The sequence below is a fragment of the Triticum aestivum genome, chromosome 7A (assembly GCF_018294505.1).
Source record: "Triticum aestivum cultivar Chinese Spring chromosome 7A, IWGSC CS RefSeq v2.1, whole genome shotgun sequence".
Lineage (NCBI taxonomy): Eukaryota > Viridiplantae > Streptophyta > Magnoliopsida > Poales > Poaceae > Triticum > Triticum aestivum.
Genome location: NC_057812.1, coordinates 730,623,236 through 730,639,505, shown reverse-complemented (window position 1 = coordinate 730,639,505; position 16,270 = coordinate 730,623,236). Strand labels below are relative to the sequence as shown.

At 46.4% G+C, this 16,270-nt stretch overlaps 1 protein-coding gene across 1 annotated transcript; it reads left to right on the top strand.

Moving 5' to 3' along the window:
* The first annotated feature begins 5,055 nt into the window (after positions 1-5,055).
* LOC123149780 (uncharacterized) lies at positions 5,056-10,297 on the top strand. The gene is made up of 4 exons (XM_044569515.1): positions 5,056-5,548; positions 5,924-6,053; positions 6,147-6,372; positions 9,913-10,297. Exons 1-4 carry the CDS (start codon positions 5,145-5,147, stop codon positions 10,071-10,073), a joined length of 921 nt encoding a protein of 306 aa, XP_044425450.1. The 5' UTR covers positions 5,056-5,144; the 3' UTR covers positions 10,074-10,297.
* The last annotated feature ends 5,973 nt before the right edge of the window (positions 10,298-16,270 follow it).

Here is a 16,270-nt window from a genome sequence, read left to right as displayed (position 1 = left end):
GGGACTAAACATTATGCACCGCTGATGACAGCACACAACCATTAGTACCGGTTGGTGGCTCCAACCGGTACTAATGAGTGGGCCTTTAGTACCGGTTCAAGCCACGAACCGGTACTAAAGGGTGCCGTTTCTCGCCACTTGACCTGTTGAAAATTGGCCTTTAGTACCAGTTGGTGGCTCCAACCGGTACTAAAGGCCCCTCCTATATATATGGCACTTACGAAAAAATCAATTTCATCGACCCACTTCTTCTCCAACTTCTTCGCGCGACATCGCCGCTGCCGCTGCGCCGCCGCCCATCGTGCGCCACCCTCACCGGCCCCACCGCCCTCGCCACCCCCGCCGCCCGTCGCGCCGTCGCCCCCGCCGCCCGTCGTACGCCGTCGCCCCCGCCGCCCGTCGCCGCCGCCCCATACTACGTCGCCATCTCGATCGCGCCGTCGCCCCCGGCTCGCCGCCCGTCGGCGCGCCGTCCCCGTCGCATCGCCGTCTCGTGCCGCCGCTCGTACACATACACACACACATACACACACACATACACACACACATACACACACATAATTTTTTTTACTTATTTTCTATTTTCTGTTGTTTAGATTAATGTTAAATGAATTACGTAGATAAGAATGTTAGAATGTTAATGTTAGATGAATTATATGGAAAAGATGTTAAATATTAATGTCAATTTTAGATGAATGAGCTAGATATTAATTAGGTATATATATGATATTTGAACTAGTTGAATTAATATAACTAGTTTATTTTTAGTATGAAAATTAATAGAACAAGTTTATTTTTAGTAAGAAAATTTAGGTATATGAGATTATTTGAACTAGTTGAATTAATATAACTAGTTTATTTTTAGTAAATGCTTAGTTGAATTAGTTGAATTAGTAGAACTAGTTTATTTTTAGTAAGAAAATTTAGGTATATGAGATTTGATGATCTAATTAAAATATTACTATATATAGCTACTTTATATATTTTAGTAAGAAAATTAATAGAACTAGTTTATTTTTAGTAAATTCTTAGTTGAATTAGTTGAATGAATAGAGCTAGTTTATTTTTAGTAAGAAAATTTAGATATCTGAGATTTGATGATCTAATTAAAATATTACTATATAGAACTAGCTACTTTATTTTAGTAAGAAAATTAATAGAACAAGTTTATTTTTATTAAATGCTTAGTTGAATTAGTTGAATTAATAGAACTAGTTGAACTAATAGAAGTAGTTGAATTAGTTGAATTAATAAAACTAGTTGAACTAATAGAAGTAGTTGAATTAGTTGAATTAATAGAACTAGTAAGTGTTTAATGTTTCACCTATATGAACATAGGAAATGTCGTCTGACGATGAAAAAGATTTCATTAAATGTGAATACTGTGAAGACCAGCGCGGCCTGTGCGACAGAAATTTGCTTGTTGATGATAGGTGAGACCTTCGAAGTGGATACAGTAAGTCACAACGACAAGTCTTTTTTTGTAATTAAGCATGACTTATATATGTTTCATTTGCTTCAACTTATAATTTTAAATTTTCACTATTCTATTAGCGCATCCCTTGCCATGCAAGAATTTTTGTCTTGGATAAGATAGGTTTCAGTGCTATGGAAACTATGGAGGTAAAGAGAGTTTACCTGAAGACTGAGCATGGTTATACTTACAACGTCAAATTATACAATGCAGACACGTACACCTATTTTGAATGCAAAATTTGACAAACACTATGCAAGGCTTATGCATTTGAGCCTGATATGGTTATCACCTTTGATATTCGTCCGGAAGATGATATTGAAGGTAATAGAGACATCTGGATCAATGTGCAGACGCCTCCAGTTCTACCATTATGTGATTTTCTCAACCATATTTATGTCTTTGATATTGTTTATTTAAAAATAGTTGACAACTAATTTTTATTGACAGCTTATTTCCATTCAAGCAAACATGTCCGGCGCTTGGTAGACAGGACCTACTACTCTTCCGGAGCTGAACTAAACTGCGAGGAGACAAGTCATTATGTTTCATGGCTTAAGGATCTTCATACTGTTAAGACAAATTTTCTTCCTGCACTTAGAAATGTTAGTACTCAAAACGTGTGACTAATAGTGATCGTATTGAACTACAGTCACATCTATTTACGAAAGATGGTAAGATTTTTACTATTTGTCCTCAGTGCATCTTTTGCATACATTATTTTTTTGCTAAACTTTCATTGCTAAGTATATTAATTACTATACGATGTTCTTCAACAGGGACTCCCGATGACAGTTGTGCCTCAGTGGATCGAGACTAAAGGTCACATGTCAATGGTTAGCTTACGACCAAGATATCATACATTGCACATGAGTGCATTCAGGATTTCTAAAAGCGATGAATGCTTAATAGTGAAAGATTGGAGCAAAATTGTTAACGATCCCAGAAAAGTACTAGGGGCAGCAATGAGAAGCGCAGCCCACGATTAGGAGATAGGTTCATCTGCATGCTCCAGTATGATGAATCAGGAGAGTTATACATGTTCTATGCTATTTTACCTGAGAGAGAGCAGCAGGAGTGATTTAGCTAGTTCATGCTAGCTCTTAGTACTTTTGTCCTCTCATGTCCATGTTCTTCGTCCTGAACTTAATCTTAAAGGGTGATTTGCTTTTGTGGTGTTATGAACGCTTATAATATGATGACCATGTTGAACTCGATGATATCTTTGCTTCTGGTACAAGTGAATGTTTTTTTCTTTAAGCTAGTGTTGGTGCTGATTAGATAGCGGTAATGACTATGATGATTAAACAGTGGTAATGACGACTATGATGATTTTTAGCTAGCTAGTTTACCGTTGTTGATGATATGATGCAAGAGTTTTTATATTAATATGATGATGATGATGAGTTATTATATCATTTATGAAAGAAACCGCAGATTAGTTTCAGCTGGATGGATCCTAGCTAAGTGATCACATATTATACTTGATCACTTAGCTGGGATCCACATGCATCTAGTCGAAACTAATCTGCGGTAGTTTCACCTAATGATTTAATAACTAAAATAATCACTAAATTAAATTGTAAACACAAAATTAAAGGAAAAATAAAAAATAATACCGAAACACCCCCAAACATTTAGTACCGGTTGGTGTTACCAACCGGTACTAACGTCCTGCACGCACCCGGGCCTGGCTCGTGCCACGTGGTGGCACTTTAGCGCCGGTTCATGATGAACCGGTACTAAGGGGGGGGGGAGGGGGACCTTTAGTCCCCACTCTTTAGTGCCGGTTGTGGAACTGGCACTAAAGGCCCTTACGAACCGGCGCTAAAGCCCGGTTCTACACTAGTGTAACCAATGATAATCTCCAGACCAGAGGGATCCCTCATGCCGACTGCTGCCCTCTGTGCAATCAAGAGGATGAGACACCCTTCCATCTAATTATGAAGTGCTTTTCTAGGGATATTTGGCATCAGGTGGCCTGTTGGTGTGAGACTATGGAACTTGCGTAAAATTCTCCGAATGGTGGAATGATCTCACTTGTTATTTGGCTTGGAAGGACATGGTCACGGCAATTTACACCTGCTGGCAGATTTGGAAGGAGCGGAACAGGCGTGTCTTTGAGCATGTTTCCCTTACAGCAGACGGCGTTCTTCATCTTATTAGACAGGATCTTCAGCTACCCACAACGACCATGCACTGGCTATCAGACTACGAGAATGACCCACCACTGGAGCCAGATTAATTTCTGTAGTTCTTTTTTCTTTTAATTTGCATTGTTGCCTGGGGCTAATCATGTCTTGGCCATCGGCGTCATATGCAAGTTGTACCAACATTCTATTCCTCTTAATATATGGGCGGTTAACGGCCAATTCCTCAAAAAGAAAAAGAAAAAGACTTCAAGAGGCACAAAATCCTTATTCTGCAAGTGACCTTCAAATATGGTTTCTGCACGGCAGATAAAAATATACTGTTTATGTACTAATTTCAAAGAGTGAAGAGTGTAAGTAAAAAAAGACAGAGAAATGCATAGGTGTTATGTTAACCTGATTAGACAACTTGTTCTTGAATTTCTCTCTATGTGATTCCCCTTAAAATTAAATGCGCAAGACACTTAGGCATCCATTCCCGTGACAACATCGAAGGGTCTTTGAACTTTTCTCTGTCAAGCTAAAAAAAGCTATGTTCAACATTTTGAAAAAGAGCAAGAGTAAGAATAAAAAAAAACTATCACACACATCTACTGTACATGACTACAAATACTATGGAATTCTCACAATTCAAGAAATCTGAACTAAAATGCAAACAACAAGAGCAACATATCATTAAAAAAATATTATCGAATAAACAACAAGAACGATTTTGATGCTCACCTCAAAATCTTGGTTATTACTACAGATATTATCAATCAGTTGGATCAGCTTGACCAGATATTTCTGCATTGCACACGCATGAAGATTAAGACATTAAGTCAATTAGGAAATTCCTTGGTTCCTAAATGCCTGACACTTATAAGCGAACCATGGAATCATATTTCTGCACTGCACACGTGCAAGATGATGATGTAGAAATGGGTTGTCCAATGACCGTGAACTTGCGTCTTACTTATTTTTTTACAGAGGGAGTACCTTTTTCTGCTCCAACCACAGTTCTATCCACAAAATTGTACTCCCTCTATTCACTTTCGTAAGACATTTAAGACGGCTGGAATTGAACTATTTTGGGTGTTGTCCTAAATGTCTAAAACGCCTTACAAAAGTGAATGGAGGGAGTACTTTTTTTACCGAATATCCAATTCCGAGCCCGAGCTCGTCTACACCCGATGAATATTAAACTAAAAAAAATAATGCTACAAAAATTCAAAAAAAAATCTGATTTTCTTTTATGCAGAGAGATGACTGAGTGTGTGATGTGCGTGCCAAATTTCAAAGCATTTGGACATGTGAGTAGCTCTTAGAAGAAAAATAAAATCAGGTTCAAACAGTAAATTTTTCGCAGACCCCAATTTTTCACGGGCCAGTGCGTTCGGCCCGCAACATAGAGCCCAATAAGAGAGCCGATGCGCTTAAGACTACTAGAGCGCGGCTGGGGACGGCTCCTCTCCTCTCCTCTCCGCCGCTAAGGGAAAACCTAGAGACTATCCCCAATCCCCAATCCCAATCGAGGATCCATGGACCCCAATCCCGACTCCAAATCGAGGATGGATGACGGCCCCAGCTGGTCGCTGTCGTCGCAAGCGTCTTCCGCGACGTCCTCACGACCCGTGGACGGCGGGCCGGCGGCGCCGGCGAGGAAGAGGAAGCCGGGGACGTGGAGGAGGCTCCCGCGCACCCTGCCGCTGGAAGTGGAGCTCAGGATGAAGCTGGGTTTCATAACGCATGAGGAGCTGAGGCGGCAGCACCTGGCGCGCGCCGAGGAGCTGGAGAGGATGGACGACAGCGGGTGCGACTCCGAGGAGGCCAAGGTCGCCTTCCGGGACTTCAAGAAGGAGCATGTCCGCTGGTACCGCAAGCTCGCCGAGGGCTGGCCGGAGAATATAGTCATCAACTACGACCCCAAGCCCAGCGACACAGAGTAAGGGCTTTGACTGACTTGCAGATCAAATACTATCTTGTACTAGGAACACGACCATGCTTGGTTACTCACTAGGTAGGCGCACATCTCATTGCATATTACGGCGGCTGTTAGTGGCAGTGGTGAACTAACTGGTTTGTTCATGCTAGATATGTGTCATGTTAGAGTCCAAAAATTGGTTCTTTTTCCTCTTCCATGTTGATGCTCTATACTGCTAAAACACACAGAATTCCCATGTTTTGTGCTTTCCTATCCAGATTCAACACTGTCCATGTAAATTGTCGATGGGACATGGAACTGCTCAAGAGAAAACACTTGACTTTTCTACCTAACAATGTGGCGAAACAAGTGCTAACTACCTTGCTTCACCTGCAGGGAAGAGTACCTAACCGCTGAGGACATGGAAGCACGCTTCGCTCATCGTGACCCCACTTCGCTTCACCTAGAACAACTTAAACACTTTGCTAACCTTGCCTTGGCGCATTACAATGCCAGAAAGACCGAGGTATTTATTGCGTGCGCAGCATATTAATCTGCTATATAACTCTATTGCTTGATGCACTAATGGGATCTTCCTAATACAATTATCAACTATCAGCACAAGTTCGACATTTCTCAAGCCTTGACGTCCAACTGCTTTTCCGAGGCATGTGGAACAACATATGCCCATGTTAACTTCACCGCCAAACCCCAGAAGAGTGATGACCCTACAAAGAGGCTCTTCTTCGCTGAGCTCATGCTCATTCCAAAGCTCCAGCTGCAGGAAGATGCCGAGCCTATGCGTGTGCTGCATGTCTCGATTATCGATGATGCTCCTTGTTTTGGTATGCTTTTTGGATGCCTGCCTTATTATGTATTATGTTATTATAGTTGAATATTGGTTGCTAGTTATATATTTTCACCACTCACTATGGGTATTTAGCAACCAGCATTATGCTTGCCTTGCGAAGAAAGGACCAATTTGTATTGTCACCACTCACTAGAGGTATTTACTATTTAGGGATAGAGATAGATTAGCTTAGCGCCTTACCTTGCGAATAAAGGACTAATTTGTAAATCAGTAAACTTAACAACTTTGAAACTGATCTGGAGTTTCTAAATATATGGATAAGCATATCCCTGGTTTTATTATAGCTGGATTGTTGGTGTGCCCCTCCTTGGGCTGGTGCAGCTCCTGGTGGGCGCAACAGCAATTGTGAATACAGAGGGAGCAGGGTCGGCTGTAGGCCAAGGCGGGAGGGTTGACCGCCTAGGGCCCAAACCTGGAGGGGGCCCATGAGCTTATATTTTTGCATAGGCAGACACGTCCTCACGCACCTGTGCAAAGGCCCAGTTTGATCCGGTAGCCAAGCCAGCAGCATGGAAAGAAACATCAGATGAGGAGGAAAGCAGATAAAAGGCCATGTGTTTTGGCCTCATACAAACACTTGCAAGATATTCCCTAAAAAACATTTGCAAAACATCCAGTAGCCATTGTCTAAGGTTCAAGCCCTCTGCTGCCCTATCATCGCCATTGTCGGAATCGCTGCTGGTTCCGGTGTCATAGCTTCCCCTGCATCGCTGCTGCGGTTGGCATCATTTTAGTCCCGCTACGCTTACACGAGCGCAACCATCGTAGGAGACTTGCCTATCAGCTCCGAAGGACAAGGTCAGACCCACAACTGATGTAAATCTGCAATCCTTTTGTCAGTAGCAGGGTTGTCCGTTGCAGGATTTGTTGTACTGCTTGTTGACTACTCAGTTTTGTCTAGCATCAATGGATTAGTACATAGTGGTTTTCAGCTTGTAGTAACACTGCTAATTAGTCATCGATTGGTATTTGGAAGTACTAGTTCTGTTCCTTATAGCACTGCCGTGTGGTAATTGATCTAGTGTTCAACTCAGCCAATTGGTCAAGTTGATTGTTATCCCAAAGAATTATGTCTAGCTAAACTCTATTGCCATACCAATTGAAACTAAAGTTATGATACCTGTAGTTTCAGTTTATTTAACTAGCATGTTGCACCTAGTACTTTTCATTTGATCGGATTGCTAAAAGCATTATGTTAATTAGTATTCATGTTTCACCCATTGGCCTCTGTTTGCCCACGGTGACCACGGCACGACGGTATGACATCACAAATTGACATGTTTTTGCATCAAGAACTGCTCGAAGAAGCTTATTTTCAAAGCACTGATTTTTTTCAAGTGAAAATATATACATATAGTCATATACATATGCATAGCCTTAAGGAACCATGTCGTTGATTTCGCCCTAGGGCAAGGTTATTTGAAGCGCTAGGCGCTGAGTGAACGGTGGCTACTGCTTTGTGCAATGACAACTTAAGTGGTGCCTAGGGGCGCTTAAGCATCTTGTACAGACGCCGTACGGACATGAAATGTGGAGGATAGGAAGAATTCCTCCATAGGAATAGGATTCTATTTCCTACAAACCAAAGGAGGCCTGAGCAGGTAGGACAGAGATGCCATTTGATGCATAGGATAGGAATTTTTCCATTTAGTCTAGGATAATGTTTGTTTTCCTTTGAAATGTGAAGGATTGATTCCTATCCTACATAGGAATAGGAATCCATTCCTACAAACCAAAAGGCCCCAAAAGAAATTTTCCGTCGATAATCCTTCCTATAGAATTCCTAGAAACCAAAGGAGGCCTCAGAGTTTTGCTAGGAAAGGGTCTGATCCAACCGTCTCTGCTGGACCCGCCTTTGTTTGACCCATCCATGCTGCACACTGCATTATCACAACATTGACCAGTTAGTAGGCAGTAGCAGAGCTAGCAGCACACCACAACAGTAAACAGCAGCTAGCAGCCTGCCTAGCACACCACAACACACAAGCAACAAGTACCGTACCACATGGTCAAACAGCAGCCAAGCACCACACCCAAGATTTACCACACCACACGGTCAGACAGCAGCACATCAGGAGCAACCAGCTGCGCAGGCAGCAGCACAAGCAAGCAAACAGCAGAGCCACACAGGGTAATTGGGCGAGCAGAGGACCTACTTGAGGGGAAGAGGAGCTCGGGGTGGAGAAGGGGATCAGATCTGTCGTTGGAGAGGCCGGGGAAGACCGAAGGGCGAGACGGCTAAGGGGGAGGAGCTGAGGAGGTTGAGGATTGGCAGGCTGTCGTCAGGACGCTGGTGTGTGAGGTCGCTTCCAAGCATGAGGTTGGTGGTGTTGGTGTGTCACTGCCGCCAAGCTCTTCTCTGTGCGAATGTGTCCCGAGCCCTCTTTTGTCCTCTGTATCCAGAATCACTCACTAAACACTATCCCGAGCCCTCTTTCCCTCTTTTCACTCAATTTTTCATTTCCTAATGCACACGAGCGACAGCGCCCAGCCGATAATTTTTTTCTGCCTATCTTGCGCTTTAGCGTGCTTCACCGCGCGCTCAGCGCTCAATCCCTCGCTTAGGCGTCTATAATTTTTGTGGCGCTTAGTTCAGTGCTAAGGCTGAAAGCGAAGCACCAGGGCATTGCTTGGTGCTTAAGCGCGTCTAAGCGTATCAATTTTTCATTGGCTAGGGCCCTCTTAAATGTAGATTGGCCCTTGAGGGATACTGATAGATTAGCTTAGAGCCTTACCTTGAGAAGAAAGGACTAATTTGTAAATCAATAAACTTAACAACTTTGAAACTGATCTGGAGTTTCTCAAATATACAGATAAAAATATCTCTAGTTTTAGCTGGATTATTGGTGCGCTCTCTCCTTGGGCTGGTGCAGCTCCCCTCGCACAGATTTGTGTAACTTGTTCTAGTCACTCAAATTTGTGTTCCAAAATAGAAAACTGCAATAGCAGCCCATTGAACAAAGAAATCTGGGCTGCTGAGATAGTCTTCTTTCTGATAATAGTGCAAGTAATTTCTTCCGTGAGAGAAGTGGGCATGTCATTAAATTTTGGCATCCTATGTGAGAACTTATTTCTGATGGGAGTGTATGATTTTAAGTATATACCATTATTTATTATTTTCGGAGAGCACATCCACCCGTGGCAACAGTCCAGGTGTCACCTTCTCTACACTGTCATTTTCATTAGACAACAGTTTTTTAAACATGCAGATTCTGGGTATAATTGTTTGTATGCAAGTACAGAATATCATATGGTGAGAATGATTGCAAATATAGAACATTGGTAGGAGTAGCGTGCAACCAATCGTAGATAAATATCTATGTTCTTGTAATGCACCATTTGTTTGCTAATGTAGGATGCTGCATGTTCGAAGCAATACATGAAGCCCACTCTTATTCATACATAAATCTTGTGTACTAGGATATATTGTGGCAGCATACATGTGTTTACTTGAGCTTAATCTTTATAACTGTGTATTATATTTTCAAATATCAAATGCTTGTTTTACCCGCAGGCGGTTGCCATGAGATATATCGGAATATCAACCATAGGATGAGGGGCGCCATGGATTATGAGCGTTGTCATGCATGTCACGACATTCTGAAACATCCAAAAGGAGATATGTTCATCGGAGGGCATGATAGCACGAGGATGCCCTACATCTCTGCAACATAGGATGTGAATTGGTACTAGTTGGAGGTTGAAATCACCATCACGAGTGATGACATAAATGCCATAAATTTTTGTCATATATGTTGTGAACACATTGAAAATCAGCTCATGTGTGATGTTTGCATCCTTAGAATTTAGAGTTAAAATTATTGCTATGTGATGTGATGACATAAATTATTGGCATGTGATGTTTGCATGTTTACTCATCAGATATTATTTGAATTTCATGTGTGATGGAGTGAATAATTTGTCATGTGTCATCTATGCTTGCCTACAGTTTAGGGCGTTGTTAATGCTAGTTTGAAATCAAAATATGCTTCAAACTAGAAACTACACTTGCTGTTCTTGGCGGGGCATAATCCTCACCAATGAGCCTTTGTCTAATGTTTCTGCTCTGGAACAAATAATATTGGTCATCATGCCTGCCTAGCCTGTTCAACAGCACTATATCTTGTTTTATGTAATTGATGTTTAGCTCCAATTCCCACAAAATTGATGTATCAACGGAGTTTTCTATTTATTGCATTGTTGATCAATAATGTTGATTCGACTTGTGGCATGTTTGCTTTGCTTTATACATTCAGCGATTTGCCCTCCTTTTACAATCTGTAACTTTGTTAATAACATGTCAGCATCACGTCATGAAGAGAAGTTCAGCTACGTCTCAAACTCAGTTCACTAGATGGAAGAAAGAATCTCCATTAATAGGATAACAGTTTCCACAAGATTCCAAATTATGATCTATGTCAGCAATGAAGCTGCTAACAAGGAAGGACAAGAGTCCGTCCAACAATCTGACACTGCTAAAGAAGTAGTAGCACGTTTAGCACAAAGATCCGCAGAGCCATTAAAGTATGGGCAGTACTCTGCGCCGGCGCACCGGCGGAACGTTTGGGCCGGTCAAACCAGAGCCGCTAGATCTGGACGCGCGTAACCGTTAGATTTGCCCCGCATCTTCTATCGTCATCCTCCCCCACGGGAAAAAAGAGGAGAAAAAAGCAAGCGCCATCGCCGCTCGCGGGATCCCGCACGCTGGCCTGCGCTGCTCTCGCTTGGACCACCGCTGCCCCTGCTCGTCGCCGGCGCTCGCAGCCTCACCGCCGCCGGCGAACCAAAACACCACCCGCCTTCACCGCCGACACCGAAGCAAAAAATGCCGGTTCCAGCAAAATCAAAAGACGTTGGTAGCAAATTTTTAGGATGATTCCAGCAAAAACAAAGGATGGTAGCAAAAACTCCTGATGCTTCCAGGAAGACTGGAAATAGCGAAAACTCTGGTGGTAGCAAATGGCATCTCCGATAGTAGCAAAAATCCGAGACGGTTGTAGCAAAAAAAAGCCATTGCTGCCGTTGAGCAACACCGCCGTGGGTGGATGTAGCAAAAAATGACTTCAGTTCCAGCAAAATCAAAATATGGTTGTAGCAAAAAAGACAGGAAAAACAGAAGATGGATGTAGCAAAATTCGACAAACACTGATAGTAACAAAAAATCGAAACGGCTGTAGCAAAATGGTTCATCGGTTGCAGCAAAAATCAGATGGTAGCAAAAATTTGGATGGGTGGGTGGTAGCAAAAATTAATGATGGTTCCAGCAAAAAAAGTAGCTGGTTCCAGCAAAGCTAGATCGCCGCTGAAGCCGTCGCAGCACCGCCGTCGCCGGTTCCAGCATTTGTGTGGCTGGTTGCAGCTCCGCGAGCCTATGCTTGTAGCTCTGCCGAGCCGAGGTTGCATCATCTTCTGTTGGTGGTTGCCCTCTCCTGCGAGCGGAGCGGGGCGCGAAATCTTCGTCTGCAGCAAGCCATCTGCTGGGGAAGGCCCCGGCGAGCAGATGATGCCCTCGCCAGAGCTGCACGCGGCATGCTACTGGGGCAGAGCGTGAGCTGCGCGTGTCCGCGACCAGCAGATGCTCTCGCCAGAGCTGCAAGCTGTGTGTGATTTATTTTGCCATGGATTTGTGTTATTTGGAGGAAGCACAGAGAAAGGGGAAGATAGATTGTATTTGGGTTGGAAAGATGAGTGGAGGAGGGTGTCCCGTGGATGAGATAAGGGCAACGCAAAGCGGTGTGTGGGCCACCTGCTTTGAGCCCACTACGCGAGGAGACCGGCGCTGGCTTCGGCCGGTCAGCCGGTGTTAAACGTTTCCCTTAAAGTATCCGATGAGTATTTGGTAGGAGTACTAGCAATGCCAACCAATGCTGCATCGTGGCACCGGTGGCCCTAGTGGAGTGCTGCATTGCAACACCGGCGGCCCCTACGACGATTTGTCCATCCGCCTTGCAGCTCCGGCGAGTGCCGTACCGCATCACCAGTGTCTCCCTACAAAGACGCATGTGCTGCATAGCAGCCACAGTAGCACTGACGAGCGCTGTGTCACAACACTGACAATCGTCGATGCGGCACCGGTGTGTGGGGAGCTTGGATAGCAGTGCTTAGAACGCATCCATGGGCCATCGCAACACAAGAACCTCAGGTAGCATCGCTGTCCGGCGCCCCACAATAACTCCGCTTCCTGTCGCAGCAGCGGTCGGCCGGCACACCATCACCCAACGTCTCCCAGCGGCAGCCACTCGACTCTGCCCACGCGTTCTTTTGGGGAGCGCATGGCAATAGTAGGGTGTGGCGGGTTGCAGCACGACATCGCGACCCTCGTAACTCTCGGCGGCCTGCAGCGATGACGCCGCCCTGTTCCTGCAGTAATCGGTGATGGTGTTTCCAGCGCAACTCAACTCCGGCAACACAGGTGCTCTGCTCCGCTGCCCCACGGCAGCGGTGCTGTGGTGCGCAGCCAGAGGTGGCGTGAGGACTGCGGAGAGAGCCACAGCAGGCTGTGGTGTGCTTTGTGTGAGGATAAGGATTAACGAGAAAGTGGTGGAGAGGGAGTGAATTGCAGAAAATATCGACATTGAAGCACAGTCTTGCAAAAAATCACAAGTCTACAGTTTTGTGCCAAAAAACACTAATTCCCAGGCTAATTTTTTGCAGAAACCACAAGATGCTCGCTTAGGTCGTTTTAAGCACGATTATGATAGGTGGGTCCCTCTAAACAGGGTGACATGACAAAAGAAACAGTCAATTACATCCAGACACGACTTTATTTTGCAAAAGGACCCCTAAAAAAGCAATCGGGTCCTCTGACCTTCGTCTTCCATCAGGCCACTCCCTCCCCGAGCGTGACCGGCGAAGTTGTTGCTTGCTCCGGCGGCGGGGCGCAGGGGAATTCCGGCGGCGGGTTGGCTGGCGACGGCGGCGTGGCCTCCACTCCCTTCCCGTGCGTGGCCAGTGGTGTCTGTTAGGACGGCGGGGCACGGAGGCGGGCCACCTGCAGCTGCTCGCGCCGCCTGCGATTGATGAACGACCTCGCCAGCAGGTCCGGAGGGGAAGGAGGGGTGGAGGCCACGGCGGCGGGCCGGCTAGCGACGGCGGCGGCCTGATGCGGCCGAATCCGGAGGGGAGGGAGGGGTTGAGGCCACGACGGCGGGCTAGCTGGCGAAGGCGACCGGATCCGAAGGGGAGGGAGGAGCGGCGGCCCGGGGAAGGTGGGCGACACTGTGAAGGAGGGGTGGCTTCCGGCGGTGGTGGCAGTGGCTTGGCTTACGACAGCATGGTCTGCCATGGCGGCTGGGCAGTGAAACGCACGGGGTGGATGTTTTTTTAAATGGCCTTATCCTTTTAGGGCTCTTTACACTTTAGCCTAAGCTATTCTACCTATTTGTAACATGTCATGTCATGCCACATCACCCTGTTTAGCGGGACCCACCTGTCATAATTGTGCTCAAAACGGTCTAATCGAGCGACTAGTGTTTTTTGCAAAAAAATTAACCTCAGAATTAGTGGTTTTTGGCACAAAACTGTAGAAGTGTAATTTCTGCAATCCTAGCCTTCAATGTCGATGTTTTTTGCAATTCACTCGTTGGAGAGGTGGGGAAGAAGAAGGGTACTGACAGGATAAGAGTGTCTACTGCTGCGAACACCAAATTCGGCTTTCAAATGCCCGCGGACGCGTGGAAGCCTGTCCATGGGCAGTGAACCGTCACACCTCATATTTTCTTCTTTACATCCGAATACCTCATATTTCACCCCTTAAATCTATATAAAGCATGCAAAAGAAAAACTCACTTACTACGCTGATCACCTAATAACTAGCCTACACCGCTCTTCGTCGCCGGTGACATCCACAATCTCCATGCCAGGCGTCGGGTAGATGGGAGTGTGCGGTAAAACTGAAAACTCAGGGCCCCCCGGCTCCTACTTCTAATCTATATAGGTGAGCATCTCGTCGACTCTCGCTTCCTGCTCGCGAAGGATATGACGGTTGACCACCACCCCCGTCTCCGACTGGAAGGACTCGAGGATTACCTGCTACTCCGTCGCCTCTGCCGGCTCCGCATCCTCCTCCTCCGGTTTCGCCAAGTCCAGAGGGAGCCCAGCGATGGTCCTTGCTTCGCGTCTTGCCAGGATCTGCTCAAGGGGCTGTAGCCGGTGCTCCGACGTTAGATAGGCGTAGGTCGTGACCCGACGGCATGGTGGCATGGCTAGTTGATTGTGGAGGGGGACGCCGAGTGAAAAGTCGTGGTGAAGGATGGAAGGGGAGAAAATGTGGACGGGTAGGGTTTGGGTGCCGGCGTCTGACTTAAATAGCCGGGCTATGGCCCTTGCGTGGCGTGCCTGAGCGGCGACACACGACACCATCGGTCTGATGGAGGAAACGACCTTCAGACCACTTGGTTTTAGAGTGTTTGGCATGGATCCCGCACGTCAGCAAGACGTGGCGGACACACCCGGTCGCGCCTGAGCCTTCCCATACCCGCCTCAGATTTGGGATGAATATGAGGTGTGTCAGTTAGCCCGGGCACTCGAAGCTAGCTTGAGATGTCCCGTCTGGGTGACTTTTTTTGACCGGTCATTGATCGGGCCGTCCGTTTGAGAGGGGTTTTGAGGCGCCCGACTGTAGATGCTCTAAGGTTGGGAACACACTCTTCCTTTCCTCTCGCTCCTGACGCGGCGTAAAGGAAGGAAACCCGTTTCCCTCCGTCCAGCGCCGGCGGTGAGGCTGTGGGTTTTCCCTCCCTCCATCCGCAGCTCCGGCGACGGGAGGGTTGGGGAGCCCTGGTGCCTCAACGTAGGCTTGTATATAGGTTAGGGCTAGGTTTTCGGCGTGGCGGCTTTGATGGTGGAAGCGGTGGCGCACCGGCAAATAATGGTGCCGCGACTCTCCCTATCTCGAGGTCACTGTCCAAGGCGACGTCGAAGAGTTGATGGCGTGTGTTCCTCTTTGGTCTCTCGGATCAACGAGGTTAGTTTTCTTTGGTCTGGGCTGGCGGTTGCCTTGTCTTTGATGGTTGCTGTGACGACTTGAGCGGGATTGCGGATGGCTCGGTGCTGGGTTCACGATCGACGACAGGCAGCGCTGGTGTCTTTCTTCGACTTCGTCAAGTGAACATGGTGGTGCTGGCCTCCAGTGGGAGGCGCGGGGAAGTAGTCCTGGCCATCTCAGGCCCGGCCCTAAAATCTAGGGCCTAGGCCCGATGGGCTTGCTCGTGGGCCGGGCTTGGGCCTGAGTTTTCAGCCCAACAGCAGGGCCTGGACGGGCTTGGGCTTGGCATATTGACATTTTAAGGAAGAGGCCCGACCCATGGCCCTAAGCCCTAATAAGGGATTTTTACCAGATGGGTCGGGCTTGGGCTTGAAAAGTAGGCCCGATGATAGGGCCTGGGAGGGCCTGGGCCTCAGTTTTCTGTCGTGGGCTTTTTCAAGCCCGGCCCGGCCCGGCCCATGGCCAGATATACGGGAAGTACCCCAGTCGACGTGCCACATAATAGATGGTTTTATCGGCTCACAAAGCGGCTTTTGTCTCTGGACCATGGTTTGAAGGTTTTCCATCTCCTTCCAATCCGACGGTGTTTTAGCGACGACGGAGGTCGGCGATGGTTGATGGATCATTTTTGGAGAGTGGCCCCAAGTAGCCGGCTGTATTTTCAATTTTAGCAGGGTCTATTTTACAATTGTACCGAGTGTATGTCCTCCTGGCGTGCGCTCTCTCTCTCTAGAATTGGGATGCCTGTGTTGTTGAACCGTGATCTATTATGAATACGCGGTTTCCTTATAAAAAAAGGTCCGTGATCTATTATGAATATGCGGTTTTCTTAAAAGAAAGGTTGGGAACACGTGGCTTTGTGAGGACATGGTTGAAGCCAGACGCG

What these genes read in the sequence shown, in the direction of transcription:
- LOC123149780 (XM_044569515.1), top strand. Translation starts at nt 5,145, where the DNA reads ATGGACCCCAATCCCGACTCCAAATCGAGGATGGATGACGGCCCCAGC. An exon ending in CCCAAGCCCAGCGACACAGA is followed by an intron (nt 5,549 to 5,923) that starts GTAAGGGCTTTG and finishes CTTCACCTGCAG; the next exon opens with GGAAGAGTACCTAACCGCTG. An exon ending in ACAATGCCAGAAAGACCGAG is followed by an intron (nt 6,054 to 6,146) that starts GTATTTATTGCG and finishes ATCAACTATCAG; the next exon opens with CACAAGTTCGACATTTCTCA.